This window comes from Balaenoptera physalus (genome assembly GCF_965194825.1).
Source record: "Balaenoptera physalus genome assembly, chromosome: X".
Classification (NCBI taxonomy): Eukaryota; Metazoa; Chordata; class Mammalia; order Artiodactyla; family Balaenopteridae; genus Balaenoptera; species Balaenoptera physalus.
Window position 1 is genome coordinate 104,211,832 of NC_138903.1, and position 27,387 is coordinate 104,239,218.

The following is a 27,387-nucleotide window of genomic DNA, read 5'->3' on the forward strand; positions in this document are numbered from 1 at the left end:
AAGTTCAATTAGGGTAGGGTTAACATTAAATTAAATTAAATTTAACATTAGGATAGGTAAATTTGTGATGAAATCAAAGATATTTAACAAATGTGGAAAAGAAATCACCCAATAAAATGCTCTGTTGGAAGCTGTAGGATTGCCTCTACAATTTCCCTTTACTATGTGAGTGTAGTCATGTCCAAATCCTACTCAGCTTCAAGGTCCAACTCAAACGCCCCCTCCTACAGGAAGCCTTCAGTAGGCCCTAATCAGATGTGATTTTGCAATCTCCCGCTTTACCTCAAGTATGGTCTTTATCACATACTTCCTTGTATCATAAATACATTCTCTACAGGACTCTTTTTTTTTCCTGAAGGGAATGGACAGTGTATTTAATTCATCCTGCATCGTCCCTCAGTGCATAGCACAACGCTCAATGTTTATGTAATTAAACAGAAGCCTTAAAGCAAAAAAAGTGAAACCTACAGTCTCAAGAATAAGCATGGAGCCTACTAATGACCAGATGGTGTTTGCATACCATCCGTGTGACATGTGCTTCCGATGGCTCACAAGGCTCTGTAGAAATTGCCTTCTTCTCCGATTCCATCTCCTACTACTTCTCTTCCTTCTATGCTCGAACCATGCTGGCCTTTTTTTTTTTTTTTCTGGCTTTGAACACACTAAGTCTGCCCCCATCTCCACGCCTTTGTACCTGTCATTCCTTCTACCTGGAGTGCTCTACCTCCTGATCTCTGCTGGCTGCTTCTTTTCCTTCAAGACTCACTCAATTTTCACCTCCTCCAAGAAGACATCCTTGACCTTCTATTCTAAATTAGGTCTCCAACTCCAAGTACTCTCTATCCTATCACCTTAACTTAATCCTCCACATAGTATGTCTCGCTTTCTGAAATTAACATGTTCATTTGCTTGCACTAGAACGTAAGCTCCACCAGAAGAGGGACCTTGCCTGTCTTGTTCAACCCTGTGTACTTTTAATGGCTACAATAGAGTATGTAGTAGTAAAGATGCTTTTGGCCGAAAGAAACAGAATATTCAACTAAAAGTTGCATAAACCATAAGGATTTACTTTTCTCAGAGGTAGGCAGTACTAGGTAGGGTTGGTTCAACGGTTCAATGCTGTCTGAATTCTGGATTGGCCCCTCTGCGATGGTCTTGGACTTCCCTTGTGGTTGCAAAATGGCTGCCAAGGGCAGATGCGTCACCAGAAAAGACCCCTCTCAGGAAGAAGGGGGAGCAGAGGTCTCTCTGCACAGCTCTTTTTTAAAAGGTGGAAAAACTCAGGAGCTCTCCTCCCACACTTCTCTTTTCTATTGCATGGGCCCAAACTGAATGGAGTTAAGACCATTCCTCTAGTAGAGTGAAATTATCATGATTTTCTTTTTAACCAGTCATAATTCATCACCTGGAGCTGGGTATGCCTTCCCTAAGCCCCCTGGCTCTGCTCCATACCAGAAGCAAATCTGGGCTCTCTTAGCAAGGAAAAGGTGTTATGGCTGTTCTGGAGGTAACCAACAGGGCGGGCCACACAGGCACTCACAGAACCGAGGCGTGAATTAGGGCTGATCCACCTACATTCAACAATTAACAAATTTTATATACATACGCTCTGTGCAAAGCCAAGATTGGTGATACATGGCTTCTGCCTTTAGAGGACTTCCGGGTCCCAAGCCCTCTGGAACCTTTGTCTGTGCTTTACTGGCACTAATGTGATGGCTGCTGAAATAGACATGCTGCTAAGAGATTAGCCTTTTCTGGATTCACAGAAACCATCAACCATGACCTTGTTTTCATAACAAAGTCCTATATATAGGTGTGACTGCTTGGTCTTTGAAGATGGTAAAAAGTGGGCGAAGTGCCCTCATGGCAGTGGTAGGAACCCGCTTAGAAGGGCTGCATGGCTCCCCAGAAATTGTTGGCCATTTTCAAACTCTTAACACATTAAGTAACCAGACAGAAAATTCCCGCGATTAGCAGAGCCTCTCACTTTGTACTTGGGGAGGTTTTACAGGGTCACTAGTACTTCAAGATTCACATCCTTATTTCTGTCTTAAGCACGTTTATTTTACATCTAGTTAGAAGATGTTCTTTGATTCTTGGGAAACAATTTCTTGGAAGGTGAAGAGGATAAGGAAAGGAGTAGGAAATGGAGAGGCGATAGCAGGATGTGTAAAAGCTTCTAGAAGACCGGTAAATCCTCCAGACTCCAGGTAATAGCCTTCCCAACCCCTCCCCCCGCCCCGCTACCCCATCCCCCCCTCCCCCCGCCCCCGCCCCCGCCCAGTCTCTGCCGAACTAGACAACCTGCCACAGGCTCAGGCCCCACCACCCAGCTCTCCCCTGCCCTGCTGGGGGTGGAGGAGTGGGTTCGCCCACAGCAAGTTTCCAGTCCCAGAAGCCCGCTCCCTCCTGGGGTTGCCCCCGACCCCTCCCACGTGAGGAGGATCGATGGGTAAGAAAACGGTGTGGGCAGCAGAGGACCCAGGCGAGTCGCTCCAGCCAGAAAACCCGCTCTCCCTCCTTCGACAGCGACATCGGCTCGACCCCTCCCGGGCGGAGCACACAATAGGCGGCTGCTCCACGTTGTCGCCCAGCCCCTCGCCGCCCCGGTCCTGGGGGCTTGCGGGGTGGGGGGACGCGAGAGTTCCTCAGCCCTCCTGCGGGCACTGCAGCCTCCGGGGCGGGAAAGGAGCGCTGGGGTAGAGCGCGCCGCACACTTGGAGACATTTCGTGTTGTTCCCCCCTCCCCGCCCCCAAATACACACAAACGAAAATGAAGCAACCAGACCTCCCCTCCCGGAGGCGGCTGCACCAGCAATATCAGCTGCGGGCGGAGCCCGAGCGGTTGCCACTTCCCCCCTCTTCCCTCGTGACCCTCGCCCCCCCTCCAGTGCTCCCTCCCCCTCCACACACCCTTCCTCGCCAGACACACCCTCCTCCTCGGGCTGCTCGCGCACGGAGCACGGGCTCTCTAGGGGAGGGAGCGGCCGCCGCCGTGAGGCCGGACGGCGAGCGAGCGAGGAAGGGAAGGAGGGAAAGAGGGAGGGGCAGCGGAGGGCGGGAGGGAGGAGCAGCGGGAGACGCGCCGCCGCCAAGCTGCGATGTGGCCGGCCGGCGTGTAAACACTTGGAGCAGCAGCGGCCGCGGCCGCCCCGGCCCGGGGCAGTGAACACGCCAGCCGAGACCTGCCCGCCGCTGCCATGGCCGAAGTGCGCAAATTCACCAAGCGGCTCAGCAAGCCTGGCACGGCGGCCGAGCTCCGGCAGAGCGTGTCGGAGGCCGTACGGGGCTCCGTAGTGCTGGTAAGTGGCCGGGGGACGGGGCGTCCCGGGGGACGCGCTCCGGGCGAGAGCGACCGGGCGGCTTCCCGCGCGCGCGCGCGCGCGGGGTCGGGACGGGAACGGCGTCGGCGGCGGCCGGCCGGTGCGCTCCGCGCTCTTTCTCCGTTTCAGTAAGTTTTCGCCTGGCCGCCGCTCGCCGGGGTCCGAGTCCCAGGCGCCCGCTGACAGCGCCGCGGCTGCCCGGCTGCCCCGCACGGGCTGGACGCCGACGGGCCGTCGGGGGCTCGGAACCTGGGCCCCGGCCGGGGGTGTGAGTTCGAGAGCGGACCCCGCGCTTCCCTAGACCCGGCACAAAGAGCCGGCGACCCGGGCGCGACGAGATCCAGAGTCCCTGCTGCCCGCACCTGAGGCAGCCTAGGCGGAAGGATGCGATGCCGGTATTGCACATACACACACTCGCGCGCGCACACACACACACCGTGTACACAAAAAAAGAACCCCACCCAAAAAGCCCCGGGCGCCCAAGCTCCGGCGGGCGGTGAGAACAGAGGAAGCACAGCGACTTCCTCCTGCTACTGGGGAGAGGGTGGTGATGGGTGTAGAAGGGGTGCTGCTGCCGCCGCCGCCGCCGCTGCTGCCGCGGAGGGAGGGGATTGGAGACAACGGGTTTCCGGGGCGTGTGGGCGCGGGGTCTGCAGCCGCAGGGCAAGCGTGTCCCCTGGGACCCGAGAGCGCTCCAGAGGCAAGGAGATGGGTCCATGGGGGTTTGGGGGAAGATGGTGTGCGCCAGTCCAGGGATGGAGGACCTGGGCTCAGAGCCCCACCGCTCACGGCTGGGGGATGGGCATTGGAAAGCGCGCTGACCTCCTGGGAGCCTTTCCATCGCACCCTCAGCCTCATTCGGATTGTCTGACTGTGGAGCGCAGCGGACGGGTACTAACGGGCACTTGCCCCTTCTCCTGTTTTCAAGACACTCGTTGCCAATTTCCTGGACCAGTAGTCAAAACCTAAATAAGCAATCAGACTGGTTAATTAGCATTTGTTTTGTTGCTTTGGTTTTTTTGTTTGTTCGTTTTTGGCTCTCTCCATGCTGTCTACCTTACAGCGAGTCGTCTGCTGTGTTTAAATTTCACCATTAAGAGTGAGCTCTTTTTGTTAAAACAACTTATCATCGGAAGGGAACTTCACAGCTTTTCCTTGTAATTTTTCTGTTGATCTTGTAGAATCTGCGATAAAACCAACATTAAAGGGAGGCCAGGGGCCTGATCCCAACAGTGGAGAAAGTTGACATTAGTGGGAGTTCTGGAGGAGGATCAAAGGTAAAATATGTACCTTTGAGATAAAGATCTGATCCCTAATAGCTACAACTGTGCAAAGCCAAATGACTTTAAAGAAATCTCTCTATCGTAGCTGGACCCTTGGAAGTTTAATCCTGCTGTTTAGCAGAGCTAAAAACCCAGACCTTTAATGTTGTTTTAATGGACTTGGCTTATTGTGTGTCTCACTGATTTTAGAATGAGGTCCTGTTGGGGTCAGATTGGAACCTCGATTGTCATCACAGCCAGTTAAGAGAGGAAAGCAAGCTGTGGGTAGGGAATTTATACCAGGGCTCTCATCTCGGGTGATTGTTAACAAGTGATTCAGCCTCCCTAGCACAGGAAACGCTTTCCTAAATTCAGGAAGAAAACCTCGCTTAAGCAGGGGTGGCTGGCCCTCTACCACATCGTGTGAAGGGAGCCTGTGAAGTGGACAGATGGTCTCAAGAGAATAAATGGGACTCAGCAAACCTCCACGGGGATTTGACCAGCATTTGACCTGCCACCCTCAGCAGCGTAAAGTTGACAGTAGCATTCTTGTCCAGGGTTTTGGGTTTGAAAATGAATTTGGGGTAACACGGGTGCCTTCCTAACCATTGACTCTTTGGCACAAAAAACTGTTAGTGGGAGGAGACTCTTCTGAGAGATACCGCCAACCTAGCTTACTTGGGACCAAGGCCACAGATTTTTTTACCAGGCAAGGCACAGGAATGATATTTATTTACTACTCTGGTATGTGGTCCACACTGAGATTTTGGGAGGTGGGGAGAACCGATTCTAGGAATCTAAATCTATATCTGTTGAGCCCCTGCAACGTGCAAGGCACAATCCTAGATGCCCTAAAATTATGAGTGAGTGTGGATGACTTTATCTTCATTTGTTTCTGTTAGTTCCAACCTGGGTTGGGTCTGTGTGTATGTGTTTGTCAAGAGGACATCCAGATTATGTACATAAATCAGTTTTATCTTATTCATAGCACCTTAGTGAATGCTATTTTGAAGCAGTTCAGTCAACTAAGAGATAAGGAAACAGTCTTAAATGGAGTGTACTCTCCTAAATGGCTCTCTTTCTTGGCCCCTGCTTTTCTGACACCAAGAGCTCGTTAACCAAAGTTAGCAAAGCCATGGGTGGCTGGAGAGCGAGCGGACCACATTGCAGCTGCCATCCTAACGTCTGATTCTTTTCTGATTTAAAACCCAAAATGTTTATTAGGGACAGCTGAGGTAGGATTTACACTTGCTGCTGTAAACCCACGACATTCAAGTTAGGGCTTCAATATGGAGTCGCGTTTTCATTAGATTTCAATATGGAGTCATTCCTGCCGCAGAGCAAGCTTTCCTGTGGTGTATCTTTCACTAGAACTTGGAAAACCCACCAAGCTGAACAAATATACAGAATTTCCTGTTTAGGTGGTTTCTTTCTTTTTTTTTTTTTTTAACAATTATACCCAAAAAAAAAAAAAAAACAATTATACCCTTTTTGGCATGTTGCTAACATCATTCAGTTTTGTTCACTGTTTGAAAAATTCAGAAGGCCTGGGCTATATATAGCATGTAGTTGTGTATTCAAACCTTCATTCAGTTATCAGTACTTCCTCAAATCTATTAACTATATGATGAAGCAGACAGAGAAAGAGAGACCATTTCGTTGCTGCATTTTCTTTTTCTTTTTTTAATGAAAGACAGTTTTAACCCAGGCAAAGGGATAATTACAGAATTAACCACTGGCAGAGATTTCTCAAGAGAGACTTGGGGAGGAATATTATAACCTGAGAGGGTATGTGATTAACTGAGAAGTGTTTACATATATACACATTTTAAAATGCAGAGTTTCAACGCTGTTTTGTTATAATTCAGGATGTAGCTCTTTGTGCCTCTGGGGGAACAAAGGCCTTTGATAAACCTGTTGTGTTCTGGCTGCCCTTGGGAGGAGTCCTTGTGTCAGCCTGGGAAGGTCGCCTAGTAGGTGTTTAAATACTGTTGGCTTGCTGCTGCTGAATTTACCCTCAATTCCTTGTGCGCCAAAGGATCAGGAAAGAGTTGCTAGATATTACGGGTTGTAGCCCCTTGAGGCAGGGCAATGCATGCATGGTCCCCTGGCTGGCGCCTGGCCAGATGGCATATAACAAAGCCAGTGGAGAAAAGCTCTCCAAGAGCTGAGAATGGCCGAACAGGGTCTGCAGCTGTTGACACCCCCCCTCCCCCCCCCCCCACTACCACCTTTGCAAGGAGTGTTCCTTAGGTTCGAATTTAGGGAAGGCCTGAAAATGAATCAGCTCCCCTGCTCCCTCTTCCCAGGGGAATTTGTGGAAAGTACTTAATTGAGGACGAAACGACTTACACGGTAGAATAAAGCCAGTTGCAACGGGCTTTGCCCGCGAGTCTGCAGTTCAGAGACTTAGCTGGGCTCTGCATGCAGTGACCCAGAGTGTGGGCGAGTAAGCATGAAATAGTCTTACTGCTCCCGTTGGCTCCTCCAGGTTTGGAGAAGGAAGGACCTGTCAGCCAGCCCAGTGCAGAGGTTGCTGTGAAGCCGGAGAGGCTTCCTTGCCCAACCCTCTTTGAAGCACCAAATAGTACTGAATAGAATTTCTTTTCAAGCCGAGCATGTTAAACAAATTTATTTTACAAACTTACAAACTTGTAAATAATTATTTCACTTACCCATATCTTATGAACATTTCTTCACGTCAGTGATACAAATCTACATAATCATGTTTAACGACTGCCAAAAATTCCACTGTGGGTGGACCATAGGTTAATCATCCTTTATTGTTTGGTGTCTTGAGAAGTTCTAATTTTGAGGAGTTATAAACATGAGCTCTCCAGTACAGTAGCTACTAGCCACCTGTGGCTATTTACATTTACGTTTGAATTAACTAAAAAATTAAAATTAATTTAAAAAATTAAAAAAGCAGCTCCTAAATTGCCCTTGCCACAGTTCAAGTGCTCAAGAGCCACGTGTGCCTAGTGGCTGGCCCGCGTAGGACAGCCCAGAGACAACATTTCCATCACTGCAGAAAGTTCTTCAGGACAGCTCTGGTATAAACATGAATTTGAATGAACATCTTTGAGCAGGCATTTTCAAACATGCTAGATTGTCCCTCTAGGATAAATTTCTAGCATTGGAATTGCTTTGCTCAAACATTAGACACATTTTTAGCATTAACAATTCCTCTTAAACCTGCTGTTAAATTGCTCTGCAGAAAGTTATTGACATTTGCCCTTCCGTCACCAGAAAGTGTGAGTGTTCCTTTTGCCCCCTCCCATGCCAACACCTGTAATTAATATTTTTAACCTTTGCAATCTGGTAGGCAGTAAACGGCATATCACCGTTCTAATTTGCATTCCTTTGATTAGTCTTGAAGTCGACCAGGTTGGCATATGTTGATTAGCCATTTGTATTTCTTCTTTTGAGGATTTGAGTGAACCTTCTTACAGACTTATTTCCTGGTTTGTAATTCTCACACTAACGGTCTCTACCCCTAAGATTCTGTTTCGATAAGTCTGGGCTGGGGCCAGGCATCTGTATTTGTAAAAACAACCCAAGGTGACTTTGATGTGCACAGAAATGCAGATCTAGACCACTTGCCTACTCAAGGCAGAAATGTCCCCTGTACCAGCCCTGACAAACGATGCCTAGCTTCTCCTTAAATGCTCTCCGCCCATTAGAGGGCTAGGTTAGAAACGGCTCTTGTGCTGAAATTTGTTCTCTGTAAGTTCCACCACTAGGCTAGGCCTAGCTCTGCCATTTGGAGCCGCACAGAATATGTTTGCTTCCTCTTTCACATGGCAACCCTTCAAATATTTGGAGACAGCCACCATGGCATTTTAAAATGCACTCTTCCCAAAGCCAAAGAGCCTTCATTTCTTTCCTTCCTTCCTTCCTCATGTGACTTGGTTTCAAGATGCTTCACCATCACGATCATCTTGTTTGGGCTCCTTTCCAAGGTTTCAGTGTCCTCCTTAAAATGTGGGAGCCAGAGCCCAGGCTCAAGAGTCAGACCTGGGCTTGACTGTGCCCTCTGTCACCGGCTTGCATTGTGAACCGAAGCAAGTAACGAGATCTCGTTTTCCTCATCTGTGAAATGGGGATAATAAATAGTTGTACTGACCTTGTGGAGTTCTCGTGGGGGGTCAAAGAAAGTAATATTTGGAAAACGTCTGATGTATAAGTGATTCATAAAAGTTAAGGAGAGATCTAGTAAAAAAAAAATTTCATACCCATTCTGAATATGAGCCAAGAAGGCAGGGGCTATGTGTTCCTGTCTATTCCCAGTGCCTCTCACAGCGGGAAATACATGGAAACAATATATAGGATGGACCAGGTGTTGGGTGCCTGGAGACCAGGTAACTGGGTAAAATATAGCTATATGATTCTGGAGAGGGACAACAATGGCTTAGCTGAGGCAGTGACAATGGAGATAAGGCAGAAGAAGTAGGAGAAGTGATAAAATCAGCAGGATTTAGTGATCCTTGAAGGGGGAGTAGAGGGGGGAAGGAAGAAGTGGGAGGAAGGGGGGGGGAGGTGGAGTCAAGATGACTGAGGTTTGTCAGCCCAGGTGACCAGGAGGGTCAGTGTGTTCCATGAGAGGGGAAGGGAGAAGCAAATGAGCTGCCTCTTCTAGAGAGGGTCGTCAGGGCAAAGCCGAGTTACAGTTAAGGTGGTGGAGAGAACATTCTGGGGAAAGGCTGAGCCTCTAGTGTCGTGTTTTGGCAAAAGACTAGGGTTCTTGAGGACAGAGAAGAAAGTGTTCCAGATGGGATCAGGAAGGGGAGGAAGAGCCAGGGCTGAGCAGCCAGGCGGGCGAGGCGAGATTAGCTGATTGAAGAGGTTTGCACCTTTGGGGGTCATTAGGGAAGTGGGAGGCAGGGCGGGGGGGAGGAACGGCCTCCCCAGGCAGGCTTCATGGGAAGTTAGGTCACCCCCTGGGCAGCTTCCCGTCCCAGGGTTCAGCCTGACCAGCCTCCTTCCCCAGGTGCCCGAAGAGGCTGGCTAGCGTGTTTCCTGCCCTTGAGGGACTCACAAGCCTGGAAGGGAGATGGGGTGTATGCAAATGAGTGTGAAATAGAGAAGATGGAAGCGGCAGGAGGCTAGTGATTGGTGCTGCTTCTGTCTTCAGTTAGTTACATCATTTCTGCCCGGCCCCCGCCCCCTCATGGTCTTTTTTTGTGATCCTTAACGTTTTTCAAGACGTTGGTCCTTTCTGGGTTCAACAATGTTAAATGAGGCCTTTGGCATTTCCCTCATTTACTGGGCTACAGAGGCCTTTTTTGTTTTTTTTTGATGGGAATGGGGAAAGTAAATGGCAGCGCCTGACACTCTGAGAAATTCACATACAGTGTACATGTGTAACTCACCTTGACATTCCTTGACCTGACCTCTGTGGGCTGCCGGAGCGCTCGCTACTTTCCCAGACCCCCAGAGCTCCACCTCCGGAGCCGCCCCGCCCCGCCAGGCTTGTTTGCGGGAATTCCGTTCAGAGGAGTCATTCACCTCCCTGGTCTTGCTTTCTTCTGAGACATAAAATGATCAGTAGGCATGTTGAAAAATTATTAGTTTTTTTGTTTGTTTTCTTTCTTCTTCTTTTTTTTTTTTAAACACAGAGGGAAGGCCAGAAACCACAGGCGGGGAGAAAGCGCGAGAGCTGTTTCCCCTTTTCTGTAAATCCTAATGGTAATTTTATGATACATCTCTGTTTGGGATTTAGATATCTTAGTTTCCTTTAGCTTTTGTCAGGAGTGCAGAGGGGTTCATGGGTAACGTTGACCTGTCGCTTATATCAACCCAGAGCCAGATGCCTTTCCGATTCTTGCAGGGCCGCACCCTGGAGGCTCCCAGAGCAGGAACTGGGGCAAAGGGACAGTCTCATTCAGCTCCGTTGCCTGTGACTCGTGCTTAGTAGAGCACACTGGGCTCTGGAAGCTCACTGCCTGGGTTCAAAGTCCAGCTCGGCTGCTTACTAACTGGGTGACCTTGGGCCAGTTATTTCACCTTCTGTGCCTCGATAACCCTCTCGTGGGTTTGCGGGAAGGCTTCGAAGAGTTGCATGCAAAGCACTGGGGACCGGGGCTTGGCACGTGGAAGGCACTGGACAACTGTTGGCTCGCATGCTTATTCCCGTGCTTGATGGTGTGCAGAAGTCTTTTGTGTATGTGTGGCACGTCAACCGACAACAGTAGACGGGTAGAAGGGAAGCAGGTACCCTTGCTTTTTTATTTCCCTGCTCCAGATCATGCCCCAAAGGGTGAGCCACATACATGGCTGAGCCAAGAATCATACCCTTCTTGGCAGAATAAGCTGGCTGCCCATGAGGTCCTGGGGAGCAGCCGTTCCCAGGCGGACTGGGTCATATCGAAGAGCCCAGGGGATGTGAGCTAGGGCTCTGGGTCTGTGGCAGTTCTTGCCTTCAGACTAGTCAGATGAGTGAGTGGGAAGACTAGTCGTCTAGGGGGGAGGAACGCCCCAGCCTGTGCCCGGGGGGAGGTCCTCTGGTCTGGGGAACTTATGACAGTCTGTTCAGCGCGGTTTCTCCAAAAGCATGGATAGAGGAGCATTGGGCTCTGTATGGAAGAATAGAACTTGAACGCTCTTTCCTTTCCCTCTCAAAACTTTATTGACATGCCTTTTACTCATTAATCCTTACTTTAAAAAGAATCAAATGACTGTTGACATTCAAGTGCCTTTTTAAAGAGGTATTTTGGAAACATGTATTTTAGTGGGAACATTTTAAGCTTACAGGTCTGCTAAGAAATTAATATACTTTTCTATCCAGCTATCCCGGTTTTGTGGTAGCAGGATGAGTCCAATTAGGAATAGTGCGTGCAGGTTTCCAGCATAGTCAATACCGTGGAAAATATGCCAACTGTTCCAGGGACATGAGGTTGACCTACTATCTACGCACAGCCTCTCACAGTCACGCCAAAATTTGCTCTTAATGATTTCCTGCCATTCTTTACCACCTTGTTTTTATTGCTCATCGAGTTTATCGTTGACAGGAAGTTGTATTTTGGCCTTTCTCGACAGCTTATGTTGGACTGTATATGTTTCAAGCTGCAGAGAAATGTTTGAAGGTATTCTGATACTTCAGCTTTCCCCTCCTGTTGCTTTCCGCAGTGACTAAAAGATTTGACTGGGTGAGATTTAACTAAGAAGTCAGATGTTCTTCTAAGCCTCTGAGACAGAACATCTTTATTTGAAGTGCTTCAGCAAAGTGTGTCAGGAGGCTGGGGAATGCCTTTGTACGAAATGGTGGTTGGATAATGACAAGACCTTGTATTTTTATAGCCCCGATCTTATGATGAGTTAAAAATGCTGTTATGCCTCTGACCTCGCATGTTCTTCCAGGTCACTGTGAAACGCGTACCACATTGTCATCACCTGTCTCCCATCAGTGGGGAAACAGAGGCATGGTTTCAAGTGAGGCAGGCTGTAGGCCACCCAAGTTTGCTAAATGACAGAACAGGTAATGAACTCCGGGTGTCTCAATTTCTTTGGCATAATCAGGTAAAGAAGCACTAGCTCCTGGGCCAGATTCCACAATAGAACGGGTGGAAGAAGCTCTCTTTGTGTGGTTTTGGTGATGATCTCCTCCTATTGGGAAACAGTGTTTATTTCTGAACAAGCTTAGGTCTCTGTAGTGGGAAAGTAGGAGGTGAGGACAGAAAAAAAAAAAAAGAGGGGTGGGGTTGTTACTGAGAAATGTGGGCAAGATCAGTATAGATTTTTCCTTGCCAAAGTCAGCCTAAGGATTTTGAGAACTTTTTGCAATTGGCCGTTCTTCCTTTCTTTGCTATTTGACTAGCTATATGGGGGAAAAAATCTCCGGAACACTGGCTCTGCCGAGGTACCTGGGATCATTTTCAGGGAACTGTTTTTATGATTTTTTTCAAGCAGGTTAGTGCCGTCCAAAAATAACAACATATATATTTCTCTCCATGCCTTTTATATTAGCCGTGTAGTTTTCCCACTTGAGAAACTGCCAGCTTTATGTCTTACAGGACCTGTTGTCAGTGTTCATGGAGTGAGTGGAACAGTGTGGTTGGCAAAACCAGTTTATTTTCATAGGTTAACAAGTTCCGAAGGCTTCGGTCCATTAAATGGTTTCCTAGAGACCAGAAGGAGGGAATACCACCTTCTAAGTTGCCTAACTTACCACCAAGAAAGCACTTAAATCCAGGAGGGCTCTCAATCAACTGTTGCGAAAATTGAACAAAATGGTTATTTGAAAGCTCATAGGCGCCCGCAGCTCTCCTTCTGGCCAGAGGAGTGTTTAGATCATGCTCTATTGCTTGTGGAGCAAAGAAGTTTCTCCCTGCTAACCTGACCCCAAGGGAGAATCGCTCCTCCACTGCTAGTGACCTGCGTGACTGCTTACAGAGGAGCTCTGCCTCTGTCTTCGCCTTCCAAACAAAGTGAAATGGGGTCTGGCAGAATTCTCACCGGGAGAGCAGGGGGAGAATTCCGTAGGGCTTTGTCACTCAGTTCTGCGATAGAGGCCCAGCTCCCTCCCCCTGCTTCCTCTGTGTGGACTCGGATGTCCACTGCCAGCCCGGCACCGCCCCAGGCCCAGAGACTCGTCAGGGCCTAAGCAGGGGACATCAGAAGACTCGTATTCAGAGCTCCGGATCTGGGCCTTAAGTCCCCTAGGCTACTGGTTCTGCCTGATCTGTAAAATCCATTTCCGGTCACTGGGTTTTATCTTCTTCCTTGTCCTCTTGTGTCACTGTCCCAGTCACTGTATCCTTGTCTTGACCCCCTACCCCATATCTAACCCTCTGTCTTGGTTTGCTGGCCAATTGCCCAGCTCCTCTAGGAGAGCTCTCGTCTTGTTGCTGGTCCTGAGGAGGCCTGTCCTACACTCACCGTGACTGCACAACAGCTTGAGCTTAGCACGCTGGGTGTCTGCTTAGAGAACTCAGAAAAGGCAGAGTACTTGAGATGAGGAGTTCCAGCAGTGACCCTGCTGAGAGTTGCACTAGATGCATGGCCTGTTAGTTTCCCATGGCCACTATAACACATTGCCGCAAACTCAGTGTCTCAAAACAACACAGATTTACTAAACTCACAGTTCTGGAGGTTGGAAGTCTGAAACGGTTTTAAGTGGGCTAACGCCAAGGTGTCTGTAAGTCCTCACTCCCTCCCAGAAGCTCTAGGGGAGAATCTGTTACCGTGCGTTTTACAGCTTCTAGAGGCTGCCTGCATTCCTTGGCTTGTGGCCCCTTCCTCCATCTTCAAGCCAGCAATGTCTGGTCAAGTCTTTCTCACATCATATCATACTGACACTGCTTCTGTCATCACATCTCCTTCTCTGATTCTGACTCTTCTTCCTTCCTTCCTCCCTCCCTCACTTAGAAGGACTCTTATGATTGATTACCTTGGTCCCACCAGGATAATTAGTTAGGATAATCTCCCCATCTCAAAATCCTTAACTTGATTACATCTGCAGAATCCCTTTGCTATGTAATATAACATAGTCACAAATTCCAGGGATTAAGAAGTGGACAGCTTTGGGAAACCATTGCTGGAGGTTGAGGAATGGTGGAATTCTAGGGTCACATGGGTTTCCAGCATGGATACTGACCTTGTGGTGGAGGAGGAACACGGGTCTGATAGACTGGCAAACTGCGAGCCAGGTGCAAAAGTCTTCACAGAATAAGAATGAGAAAGCACAAACCCTTTTGAGAATTTTGGCTGAAAGAAAGCAATATAGGTTTGCAGTCTGCAGTTTCAATTTGGATGTTTTCTTAAATTCTTCATGATTAAAAAAAATTTTTTCCCACACAAAAGTCCCTCAGTCTGGAGTTCTTGTAAGTGGGCACTGCTTTCAGACTTGAGGTGTTTCAAGATACAAGCTGGCCAGACACTTGGCAGGCACTTAGCCAGTTTAGGCCTATGGAATTTTCCACCCTCAGCTAAAGAGTAAAGAGGTAAGGGGGTGGGTGTGTGTATTGAAAAGAGAAAAGGATGGTTTCACATCAGAGAGGATAACTTTGGCTGACAAGCCCCAAGACACCTCTCTTGTGTCCTGTGTGAGAGACACTTCACCCATCCTGAAGGTCAAGTTAGACTGGGCATGGCCCTCCTGCATTTTCAAGGTAATTGGCAGACCCCTTCCCAGAAATGGGTTTCTAAAACACATGATTCGAGAAGCAGAGAGAAGGACTGGAAAATCTCTCTGACTCCTTCTGTCTTCATGATGATTTCAATTGAGAGAGAAATTGAAACTTCCTGTCTCATTCACCAAGTCCAGTCGCTGCCATCTTAGAGACACACACTGCAAAAGCTTGCTGGCTGATCACATTTGCACCAGCCCTCCTCACGCTGGCCATGACAATATACCTGATAAGCTGATGGCAGAGAGCCTGCTGCCCTGAAGAAGCACTCTATCATCAATGTGGATTGCATTTTCTATTTTTACATCAGTTCTAATTGGCCATGGCTTATTTCTCCGAGGCCGGGCATATCTTTTTCCAGACCCTTGGATAACTGGCTGAAATGTACTGAAAAACATTTTGTAAAAGGTTGGGAAACCCCCAGATTTTGTTTAAAAATCTGTACCGACAAAATATACATTAACCATCTTCACTTTCTCCTGTTCCAGTCTTCCTTTCTTTTCTCCTCAATAGGAAAATAGTTCCAATTCTCCTTATAAGCCAACTCAATTAAAAAATTCAGATGTTTGCAGTGGAATTATCTTGAAATTTTTTCTAATGTATTTAGATACTACTAATCTCTAGGATGTGAAAAGGTATTAACTGTAATCCTATTTAAATCTTCTTTAGAGACTGATGTTCATTTTCTTTATGTTACAGGCTCTTGCCCTTCAACCTGGCTTATTTTGTTACAGTTTATTTCATATTATTTTACTGAGTTACTCCTTTCTGGTTTGAAGTTTTTCCTTTTTCACTGGCCCTCATCTGAACTTCATGGCTTAGGGATAGTAGGCATTGGATCAATGACCTTCGTGACAGAGTTGATGCCTCAGGACTCTGGAACATCTGGGAGTGTGGTATATACCAGAAGAAACTAGAAAGCAAATGTCTTTGAGAGTGAACTAGAAGAGAGAGAGAGCGAGAGAGAGAGAGAGAGAGAGAGAGAGCGAGAGAGAGAGAGAGAGAGAGAGAGAGAGAGAGAGAGAGAGAGAGAGGGAGGTGGGGGGGAGGGGAGAGGCATGCTGAGCTATGGGAGATAGCAAGCTGCCTTAGCTGAAGGAAAAGAGAGATACTTTCCTTCGGGTCATGCTAAAATCCCAAGGGAAATGCTTTTAGAACTGTTGCTTGAATTGAAGCAGAGAATCTATTTCTACTGATTTCTTTTTAATACATTGGATCTACTTAGGGCAAGGATGGGGGTGGGGTGGGGGAAGTGAAGACAAGGACTTAATCTGAGGAAACTAAAGGATAAAAATAAGTGAAGATGGAAGGAAGGGATTTTTTCCCCCTCATTATAATAGACCAAGAGACCAGAGATGAAAATATTAACAATATTTAATGAGGGTAGCAGTATAGTTTTAGATTCAGACCGGAAGAAATCCACCCCTGTAGAAGTTGTGCTAGGTAAATGGAACAGTTTTGTGTGGGATGGTGGCAGTGCACCCTGTCAACTCGCATAATTCAAGACCCCAAATTAATTAGTTAAGGAATGTGGAGGACACTTCTATGTAGTTCTCCGCCGTATGTGTTAGTTGGAACCCAATTCTCCGACTTGGGGGTTTAAGACTTGTGACCACCGGAAACCTGTAGAGGCCAGATTTCTTTTGGGAGTCAAGGGTTGGCTGGCCCTCACTTCCTCCATCTTCCGGTAGAAGAAGGGCAACAGTTCACACCTATTCCAGATCCGTATTTCTCAAGGCAGCAAACCCTGCTAGACAGGAATGGGGGCCGTGGAGGCAGGTCTCCGAGGCCTTGAGACTTGCTCTGAGCGAGGCGCCCACTGGCGCAGGATTCCTTTAGCCGACTTTGTGCTCGCCCTGCCAGATTTCTTTCTTTCTCTTTCCGCCTTCCACTGACCGCTGACTGTTCTCCCCTCATTCTGATCTTCCTCAAGTGCTGCTCCTGGCGGCCCTCACCTCTCTGCGCTGTGACCTTCCAGGAAAAGCTTCTGCATATTTGGCTCCAGTGTCACCAGCCCTGTGCTCTGGAAACTTCCTTCCACGGTGGGCACTCTCTCACTCACGCCGTCTCATCTTTTTCTCACCTCTTCCTTCCCTCTCTCCTCCGTGTTTGGTCATAAAGTGTTCTCTGGGGGACAGGGCCGGCACTGTGTTTATTGTTTTTAACCTTTTCTTTAGACAAGGATGGAAAATTCCAAAGGCCTGAGCTAGTGATGGCTGGATGCCTTTTCTGGAAATCCAATGGCCTGGATGCTAAGGGAATGTTGTGGAGCTACACATCTGGCAAGGTTGTCCTGGATAAAATGTCCTGGCTTTGTATTTAGTTCCAACTAAAAGAAGCGGAGATTCTGTCTGCGGAAGTATGGAATAAGAATGAAGAGTTTAAGAAATGATATAATTACCACTCCAGAGCCCAGTATACGTCACTTTGTGTGTGTGTGTGTGTGTGTGTGTGTGTGTGTGTTTGCTGGGTTTTATTGGGAAAGAGTGGCCTTTGGCTTAGTAGACCTTTCAAAAGTGAAACCTTCCTTATGAGAGACAAGCAAAGTTCCTGCGGCTCAATTTAATGGAGGATTTTGCTTTCTTGGGGTGATGAGTTGGCAGAGGCCGTGCACGTTTCAGAGCAACCAGGGACATTTCAGAGTGTCTCCTGGGGGGCACGAGTGTCCTCCCAGTTGACACCAGGTGGGATGGAATAGGTCTACCTCACTGTCACGGTTCTTGCCCCACCCTGGAGAAATCATTTAGGCACGATCTCGTCCACATGTCCCTAGGGGTATGACGTATCAGAGTGGACCATCTTGACAGTAAGCAAAGCAGTTATTGTCTTGAAATAGCTAGAAACTGACCCACCATTCTGCTGCCTCTCAGGAAAGGATGAGGGAAAATCACAAAATCCCCAAACCCATAAAAATACCAACTCTATCTGCCCTGGCTCCACGTTACTGGAAATGAGCGCCCAGATTTCCTAGCAGGCCTTCCTGTTCCTTCCTGTCTACCAGGAAGGCCCGTCCCATTTTTTTTTTAATTTTTATTTATTTATTTATTCATTTATTTTTGGCTGTGTTGGGTCTTCGTTTCTGTGCGAGGGCTTTCCCTAGTTGCGGCAAGCGGGGGCCACTCTTCATCGCGGTGCGCAGGCCTCTCACTGTCGCGGCCTCTCTTGTTGCGGAGCACAGGCTCCAGACGCGCAGGCTCAGTAGTTGTGGCTCACGGGCCTAGTCGCTCCGTGGCATGTGGGATCTTCCCAGACCAGGGCTCGAACCCGTGTCCCCTGCATTGGCAGGCAGATTCTCAACCACTGCGCCACCAGGGAAGCCCCCGTCCCATTTTTGAATTCTCTTCTCCCACCACATTCCTTCCTGTCACCTGAGCTCTAGCTGTGCTGGACCATTACTGCTCCCCAAACACACTCTAAACTTTCTCATCTCCATGCGTTCGCACATGCTGACTCCTCTTCCTAGAATGCCCTTCCAGCCCCTTCCCTGCTAAAGGGAACCCTATCTGTCCTGCAGGGCTTAGGTCAAATGGCCATCCCTCACCCCCCCACATTTGGAGCAAGTTGCTCCTTCTATACGCCCATAGCCTCCTGCTACTTGTATTGCTTTCCTGTGACTGTCGTAAAAAATGACCACCAACTCGGTGGCTTAAAAACCACGAATTGATTCTCTTATAGTTCTGGAGGCCGGAAGTCCAAAATCAGTATCAGTGGGCCACATTCCCTCTGGAGAATTTAGGGCAAGTTCCGTACCTTGCCTCTCCCATCTCTGGTCACTGCCAGCATTCCCTGGCTTGTGGCTGCATCACTCTAGTCTCTGCCTCTGTGAGTCGCATGACCCGCTATTTGGTCGTGTCAAATCTCCCTCTGCCTTTTTCTTATAAGGACATATGTGATGGCGTTTAGGGCCCACCTCGATAATCCAGGATGATCTCTTCATCTTGAGACCCTTATGAACTCGATCACATGTTAAAGACCCTTTTGCCATAAGGTATCATTTGCAGGTTCCAGGGATTAGGATGGGGACATATCTTGGCGGGGGGGGGGGCATTTTTCAGCCTACCATTCCAGTTCTCCAGTTTTACAGAGGATTGATTTCATTCTGCCTCATAACTATGGCTGACAACTTCTCTCGTCCATTAGCATGTAAATGCCTTAAGGAGTGGGCAGGAGAGTAGAAGGAGCTAATGCATAGGCACCAGAGTGCCAGAAAGGCCCAGTGATTCCACTGACCCTCTCTGTTACCTTGGACAGGCTATTTAACTTTGTGGAACCTCCTTGTGCTCATTTGTAAAATGGAGCTAACATCAACCTCAATGGGCCTTGCCAAGTTGTTTATAATAGCAAAACAGCAACCACCTCCCTTCCCAAGCCTAAACAACCTGAATGTTCAAAAGTAAGGGATTGGGCAAAATGTACATCCATACACCAGAAAACCATGCAGTCATTAAAATGACATCTGTATTAATTATTGACATGGGAAAAAGTTTAGGTTATGAAACACCATGCAAAGTATGATCGTATTTTTGTAAAATAATGCTTATGTGATATATGTGACTTTAGTTACTTAACCACTCTCTGCCTCAGTTTTCCCATCTGTAAAATGGACATGATGATAGATAGTACCGACTTCACAAGGTTGATGTAAGGATTGAGTAAAATAATACAGTAATACACTTAGAATAATGCCTGGAACATAGGAAGTGCTGAATAAATGTTAGCTGTTAGTATTACTGTTATATTCAAAGAAAACATTCTCAAAAGGAATGCCTGTGTTTATAATATATGTGAGTATATAGAATATTAACAGTGCATATCTCTGGGTGGTGGGATTATGAGTAAATTTTATTCTTGCTTTACATTTTCTGTTTTTAAAATTATTATTTCTGTAATCAGAAAAAGTAGAATTCAGGAAAAGCTCCACACTTACTTTTCAGGCTTGCTGTATTTCTCTGATATATATAAATGCATATGTATGTGACATATAGTATCTATATAGTAATTAGCCTGGTGCTGTTATTATTAAAATAATTTCTCCTATAATCCTTCAGCTCCTTGCCCGTTGCTTTGCACGTCTCACATTCTCTGTGTCTTGAATCAATAAAATTAGGATGGCCTAGAAATTAGAGACTTCAATTCCCGTTTGCTTTTCATTCCTATCTGCTTAAGTATTCCTCCAATTTTGATCATAATGGGTTCTCTATAAAGTGAAGTTTCAAAGGGTTTATGTATATGTATATACACACACACAGTATATGTGCCTGTATGTCTACATCTGTGTAATGTTTCATATTATCTTCACAGTTTTTGAGAGGTGGAAATGCCTACCCTGAATTTTCTGAAATGTAAATTAAAATTGGTCTCATCTTTCCTGCATGTGACCTGTGTCTTAGGTTGTCGATACTGTAGTCATCCTTTTCTGCCATTAATATGATCAATCACAAGAGGGACTTAAATTTCAAGTATAGCTAATTAATAGGTGATATGCATTGATATTGCAAGGATTTCTGGTTGCCATTTTCCTGAGTTCAAAATTGCTGTATCTTTGTTCTTTTATTTAAAAATAATCTTAGATTTTTTTGTGGATTTAAAACAAATGGATGGGAGAATTATGGATGAATTAAGAATTATGGGTGAAATGGAAGGTCTTGCCTCTGACATTTCAGATAATTAGATTATGCTGCAGATCTTGGTAAGCAGGGTCTCTTTTCCTCTCTGTACTGTGTGCCCTTTTTCTTCCCTATCAGCATGTACATCCTTGAGTTCATTTCTTTTTCGTTGCCTTTGTCCTTCTGTCTTGTCTTTTCCCCACCACATTTCTTCCTCTGTTTTCTCTCCAGTACCCACTCTGATCATAATATAAAACTGATATATGAAAATTGATCTGTTATATTTAAACTGAGTTTTGAATATTTTCTCTTCGCAACTTAAAAAGCAGCAGAGAGGGAGGCATGAATAGGGCGAGCACAGAGGAATTTTAAAGCAGTGAAACTATTCTGTATGATACTCTGATGGGAGATACGTGTTATTATATATTTGTCCAAATCCATAGAAGGTACAACACCAAGAGTGAACCCTGGTGTAAGCTCTGGACTTCGGGTGATTAAGAGGGTCAGTGATGGTTCATCGCTTGTAACAAATGTATCACTGTAATGGGGGATGTTGATATGGGGGAGGCTGTGCTGTGCACGTGGGCGGGGGTACATGGGAACTGAACTCTCTGTACTTTCAATTTGTCTGTGAACCTAAAACTGATTGAAAAATTACAGTCTATTTTTTAAAAATACTATGCATGAAATATTTCATGTTTGGAAAAAAATAAACTTAAACGTAGTTCTTTTGTGCTTATGTGGACCTTTACTTTTTTTGCCTGTTAATGGTGCTAATTTTTTTTCCCCATCCCTGGTAGTTTGGAAGGTGGCATTCCCAGCTTTCTTGCCAACTTGTTTGGCATAATTATGAAGACTAACAAATGTGGTTTGAATACTTTGAAGACTTTGGGTGAAGAGTGCTAGGTAAAAAGCAAAGCGATTTTATTGTTAGAGTGGGGGAATTGTGAGTCAGAAATTGTAAGGTCAACTCCTCACTGTACGACCTTGGAGGCAATGAAATGGGTATAAGAATCACTGAAGTCATGGTGAAGAGGTACCTGTAATTAAATTCAGCCTTTGGTACAGCTGTGTTTGCTCAATGACGCCCATGTGCAAATCCAATCATTCAGCATACATTAGGGGAATCTGATTTTTGAATAAATTTGATTGGAACCTTTTGGCAAAGCAAAGAATCCTTTTGTAATGCAAATGGCCACCCGCTAATTTATGTCTTTTGTAAGTAGGATTTAATGCTTTAAGCTTATACAATTCCTCTGCCATTTAAAATCAGATTGTTTTGGTGCCCGGGAGAGAAGAATTGCTCTGGGAAGTTGCATTAACTCCTTCAGCCCTGAGGAAACCATTTAGTCACTTATTGTTTCTGAGAACTAAATAATACCTGTGTCACCTGAAAGATTTAAAATACCCTTTGTAAGTGGCTCCTTAGTCTCTGAAAGAACATGACTTATTCCTTCATTGTAACCTGAAAGAAATCCAAGTGTCAGAAGACACTGGGAAATGGACTTAAGTTATACTTCTAAACATCGATACTAGAGGTTTTAAATGTTAGGAAACCAATATGATATGGGTTAAAAGTTGATGGTTGGAGCCACTATATTAGGATGTGGCTGAAAGGGCAAGGGGTGGATTGAGAGTCCTTTCTAGCATATTCCTTGGGAAATTCTTGCTGGCGGCATTAAGAGTCTTGTGCTCTAGTTGAATTCGATATACCATGGGTTGTCTTATTCTTTTGCCCAGGGAGCCCACCTTGACCCCCTGCATTTCTGACTGCCCCATGTTTATACATGGCTCCATAACGTTCCTTCTGCCAGCTTTACTTAGGGTTACTTCCCCCTCAAGCAGCCTTTGGATCCTTCTTCTGCATGTGACCAGTGAAAGGAAACTAAGTGTATTAGAACAAGTCTTGTGTTAGTGCTGGGAGATAGATTGCATTCCCGTACCTCTTAAAACCCATGTTCTTGACAATGTAAAATGGGGCTGTGGAGGGTGAGATTGTCCAAGTCTGGGTCAGCCATTGCCTTTCACTGACCCCAGTGGATGCTGCTTAATGGAAAAATATGATCAGGGTTCACCCTATGGAATCATTGCTTAATATTGTAGATGACTCATTGGAACTAGTGTGTTAGAAAATCACTTCCAGATGTGTCACAGAAACTTTTCCAAAAGGGAGAACTAAACTCTGGAAAACTGCGTTAGTTTTCTTTTTTCTTTTTATGCTCTTAGCGCCAGAATCAAATCTTCCTGTAGAGGGTTAGTCAACATATATTTGGAGTTCTAAGTAGTATGATCCTGTTCACTTACTGTGAGACTGGCACCCATCTTCTCTCAATGATGAATGGTCTGGAAGCCTTACCTAGTCCCTCCGGCGCTGGCCTCATTCTTTATCGTTATCAGCAAACATCTATGGAGCATTCCTATGTGAAGGCTCGTTGCTAGGTCCTGTGAAGGGTGGAAGAAATATCTAGTTGAAGAGCAGTAGAAGTACGGGTGATACAGCAACGTGACTGAGAATGTGAGCTCTGGTGTCAGCGTCTGAGTTGAAATGCCACTCTGGTTGGAGAGTGTTGAGAAAGTTACTTAACTTTCTAAATAAGTCTCAGTTTCTTGGTCTATAAAATGGGAGTGACAGTGATAATAATACCTACTTCATGAGGTGAGCCGGAGGCCTAAATGACACAATTCATGGTAAACGCTTGGCATCGGCTATGTAAGTGTTAGCTATTATTATTCATCTGCTTTGTCCCCATGTGTAGTTTGGGTGTGTTCGTGTGTGAAAGAACATGAAACATGAGTTGTTGACTGATGCCCTCCAAGAAGCAACTCCAGTGTATGCTTTTGTGAGTTTCTCTTTAACTTGATCTCACTCCAGCAGAGAATTCGCCGGCCTCTCCTAGTCAGTGAATTTTGAGTTGGGCTGTCTGAAAAGAGATAATGGGTTGACATCTCTTCAGAGGCACAGGATGACAGATCTTGCAGATTACGCAATGATCAGAAGGAAAGTATTCATAAGTAGCACAGCCTGGAGCCCTTGTAAAAGCCCAGCCTGCTTCAACAAGGTGCCATTGGTAAATAAAATCTTATGATTTCCAGCCTACTTATTTTTTCACAACTTACCTGTTACCATGTTGCATTCGAGCAGTTTTCTATTGAATGTGTATTCTTCCCCCAGATCTCAAATCAGTATGTGTGTTTCTATACTAGAATGTGATCAAAACATTTAAAAAACTTGCAAACTGCATCAGAAGAGGAAAAGATCATACCCATAACCATTAAGTAGAAATTGGTGTCTCTACTCATTTTGAAGAATTAAACATGGTTAGGAATTTGTGAAACTGCCACTGAAACTACTGTAGTGGTTAAGAGCGTTCATGCCAGAGTTAAACAGCCCTGGCTTTGAATCCTGAATGAATGAGTTTTCTATTGCTGCATAGCAAATGACCACAAACTCAGCAGCTTAAAATAACACACACTTCGTATTTCAGTTTCTCTGGGTCAGAAGTATGGGCAGGGCGCAGCTGGAGTCTCTACTCAGGGTTTCACAGGTGTTGGCAGGACTGTGGTCTCATCTGGAAGCCCAGGGGCCTAGTCCAAGCTCCTTCAAGTTGGCACAGATCAGTTGCTTGTGGTTGTAGGACTGATTGGACCCGTTTTCTTGCTGGCTGGCAGCTGGGGGTGGCTGTCAGTTCCTAGAGGACAGCCTCAGGTCTAGCCCCATGGACCTCTCATAACACTTCTGTCTCCTTCTTTAAGGCCAGTGGGTGAATCTCCCTCTCCAGGAAGGGCTCAGTTCCTCTCCCAGGGTTCACCCGATTAGGCCAGGCCCACCCAGGATAATCTCCCCTTTGATGACCTTGGAGTCAATTTATTACTAACCTGATCAGGGGAGTGATATCTCATAATATTCACAGGTCCTGCTTACAATCAAGGGGAGGGAATTATACAGGGTGAGTAGACTGGGGGCAGACCTCTTAGGGGTCATCATAGAATTCTGCCTACCATCCCTGCCCAACCTCCCTTAGTCTCAGTTTTCCCATTGATAAAGTGTGAGCAATGATAGTATTTTCTACCTCACAGGATAATTGCGAGAATGAAATAACACGCGTAATGCATTTAGCACAGCACCTGGTGCTTAGCAAGCTTTCAATAAATGTTAGAATGGTAGAGAAGAGCTACTTTTCTTCCTCCCCTCTTACCTTTTCTCTCACCCCAGCCATCCCATAATGTGATGGCTTTGAAGGTAGAGCATGTGAGCATAGGCTAAAGGAGTTGAGGAGTTTTTTTTTTTTTTCCTAACGATTTAAGTACAAAAAAGAATTTCCTAAGAGTAAAGGTGAAATTTCTAAGACAGTTGTTTTGGAATGTCTAGGTGGAGGCCTTCCTACAGATATCCTTCTAATTTGATTCTTTGCTAAATGAATGCATGTACAGTACTCAATTCACACCCTGGGGTATGAGATATGCTTCCTAGTTAAGGGAAAAGTTTCAGATAGTCTCCTTATGAAAAAATGGTTTGGTGGATCAGTGATCTATAATTGAGAATACCTTTGATAACAAATGCTTACTTCGTAGAGCAGGAAATATCAATTTACAGGACCTGCAGTGGGTTTCTAACCTTTAGTCTTAGAGATATTCAACAGTTTAGCCTCACAATAGTCCTGAAATTTAGACTTAACTTATTCACATTCCAGGGGAGTTGAGTGTGGTGCCATGGTCATCCCTAGAAGAAAATGCGTATGTGGTGCTTCTTCTGATTGCCTGTAGAAACTGATTAGACTTCAGAGATACTTGGAAAATAAATTCCCACGTGACAAAGAGTTGTTTAGAAAGCCCCATTTTGCCGATAGGAGTAGGGAGGCAGAGACGGAGGAGGGAGGAGAAAAGAAATGAAGGGCAGAGGCATACAAAAGGCAATGCCTGAAATTTTCAAACAGAGGGAGTCACTTCCTGAGAGTTTGAGTCTTCAAGAGGGAACTGAACTTGGGTGTCACTTTTCACAGTAACGACTTAAACAGTCCATTCCATTCAGCAGTAACAAATCTGCGTGTTGATCTTGCATGTGAGAAGTTTGGAAGTTTGAGTGTGTGTAGTCAAGAACCAGCCAGAGAAGGGGTTAGGGTGAAACGTCTGCCTGGTGGAACTGGGGAACCTTAAAAGTCTTACAGGATCCCATGTCCGCACCCACCATCCTGACCATCCCCACTGAGCTCACCTACCACACCCAGCATGAGTTCCCTTTCTGGGACTCTCGCTAGCATACAAGTGTCCTACAGCACTAGCTGCCTAGGAAGGAGCCAAGTTGGGGGAGGAGTTATGAGTTGTTACCTCATAGAGAAGACCTCAATTCTTGTTCTTTTTCCCTTGAAAAGGAAGTCTACAGAGAGGTATGAGGATTCCCGTCCCCGTCTATACTTTATTTTTTTAACTTTTAAATTTTTAAATTAAAAAAAAATTTATTTATTTAATTTATTTATTTTTGGCTGCGTTGGGTCTTCGTTGCTGCGCGTGGACTTTCTCTAGTTGTGTCAACCGGCTTCGCATTGCGGTGGCTTCTCTTGTTGCGAAACACGGGCTCTAGGCGCACAGGCTTCAGTAGTTGTGGTGCGTGGGCTCAGTAGCTGTGGCTCGCGGGCCCTAGAGTGCAGGATCAGTAGTTGTGGCGCCCGGGCTTAGTTGCTCTGTGGCATGTGGGATCTTCCCAGACCAGGGCTCGAACCCGTGTCCCCTGCATTGGCAGGTGGATTCTTAACCACTGTGCCACCAGGGAAGCCCCCCATCTATACTTTAGGCTGTCTGCCTATCCCCTAAACATTTTACCTGTACTTTCTTTAAAAAATAAAGTTGATTAAGAACTTTTGTGCATCAGAGGACACTATCAAGAGAATGAAAAGGCAACCCACAGAATGGGAGAAGATATTTGCATAGTGTATACCTGAAAAAGGATTAATACCCAGAATATATGGAGAACTGCTATGACTCAACAATGAAAAAACAAACAACTCGATTTAAAAATGGGCCAAGAACTTGAGTAGACATTTCTCCAAAGAAGATAAACAAATGGCCAATAAGCACATGAAAAGATGCTCAACATCACTAATCTTTAGGGAAATGCAAATCAAAACCACAATGAGATACCTCTTCACACCTATCAGGATGGCTGTTATCAAAAAAGTGGAAAATAACAAATGTTGCAGAAGATGAGGAGAAATTGGAACCCTTGTGCAATACTGGTGGGAATGCAAAATGGTGCAGCCACTGTGGAAAACTGCTTGGCAGTTCCTCAGAAAGCTAAATACAGAATCACCATACGATCCAGCAATCCCACTTCTAGGTTATAAACCCAAAAGGACTGAAAGCAGGGGCTCATACAGATACTTGTACACAGTGTTCCTATCAACACATCCTATCAGTGTTTGTATCATATTATTCACAGTAGTCAAAAGGTGGAAACAACCCAAATGTCCATCAACAGATAAACAAAACATAGTACATATGTACAGTGGAATCATATTCAGCCTTTAAAAGGAATGAAATTCTGACATGAGCTGCCACATGGATGAACCTTGAAAATATCATGCTAAGTGAAATCAGCCAGACACAAAAGGACAATTATTATATAATTCTACTTATATGAGGTACCTACAATAGGCAAATTCACAGAGACAGAAAGTAGATTAGAGGTTCCTGGGGGTTGGGGAGAAGGGGGAGTTAGGGTTTAATGAGTACAGAGTTTCTGTTTGGGATGATGAAAAAATTTGGACATGGGTAATGGTGGTGTTGCAGAACAATATAAATGTACTTAATGCCACTGAAGTGTACACTTAAAAATGGGTAAAATGGTGAATTTCATGTTATATATATTTTACTGTAATAAAAAAAGCTAATGAAATTGATTTTATGTTTTTGGATTATAATAGCAATACAGGTTTGTGCTAGAAAAATTGGGGGAAAAGCAGAAAAAGAAGAAAAAAATCACCCATAATCCCATCACTCAGGATACAGAAATCTTTAATGTTTTCATTTGACCGTATTTACTTTTAACTACTCTCCTCTTGTCAGTAAAATGGCG

The 27,387-nt window shown here is 45.7% G+C and overlaps 1 protein-coding gene across 7 annotated transcripts in view; it reads left to right on the forward strand.

The window, feature by feature from the left end:
• The first annotated feature begins 3,035 nt into the window (after positions 1 to 3,035).
• DOCK11 (dedicator of cytokinesis 11) overlaps positions 3,036 to 27,387 on the forward strand; it is a 190,509-nt gene continuing 166,157 nt past the window's right edge. For 4 of the 7 annotated variants that reach the window (XM_082445479.1, XM_082445482.1, XM_082445484.1 and 1 more), the window contains exon 1: positions 3,037 to 3,302. In XM_082445479.1, the coding sequence (XP_082301605.1) occupies positions 3,201 to 3,302 (102 nt within the window). In that variant the 5' untranslated portion in view covers positions 3,037 to 3,200. Of the gene's footprint in view, positions 3,303 to 27,387 lie in introns of all 7 variants that reach the window. The other 3 variants (XM_082445483.1, XM_082445485.1, XM_082445481.1) reach the window with 2 other exon arrangements.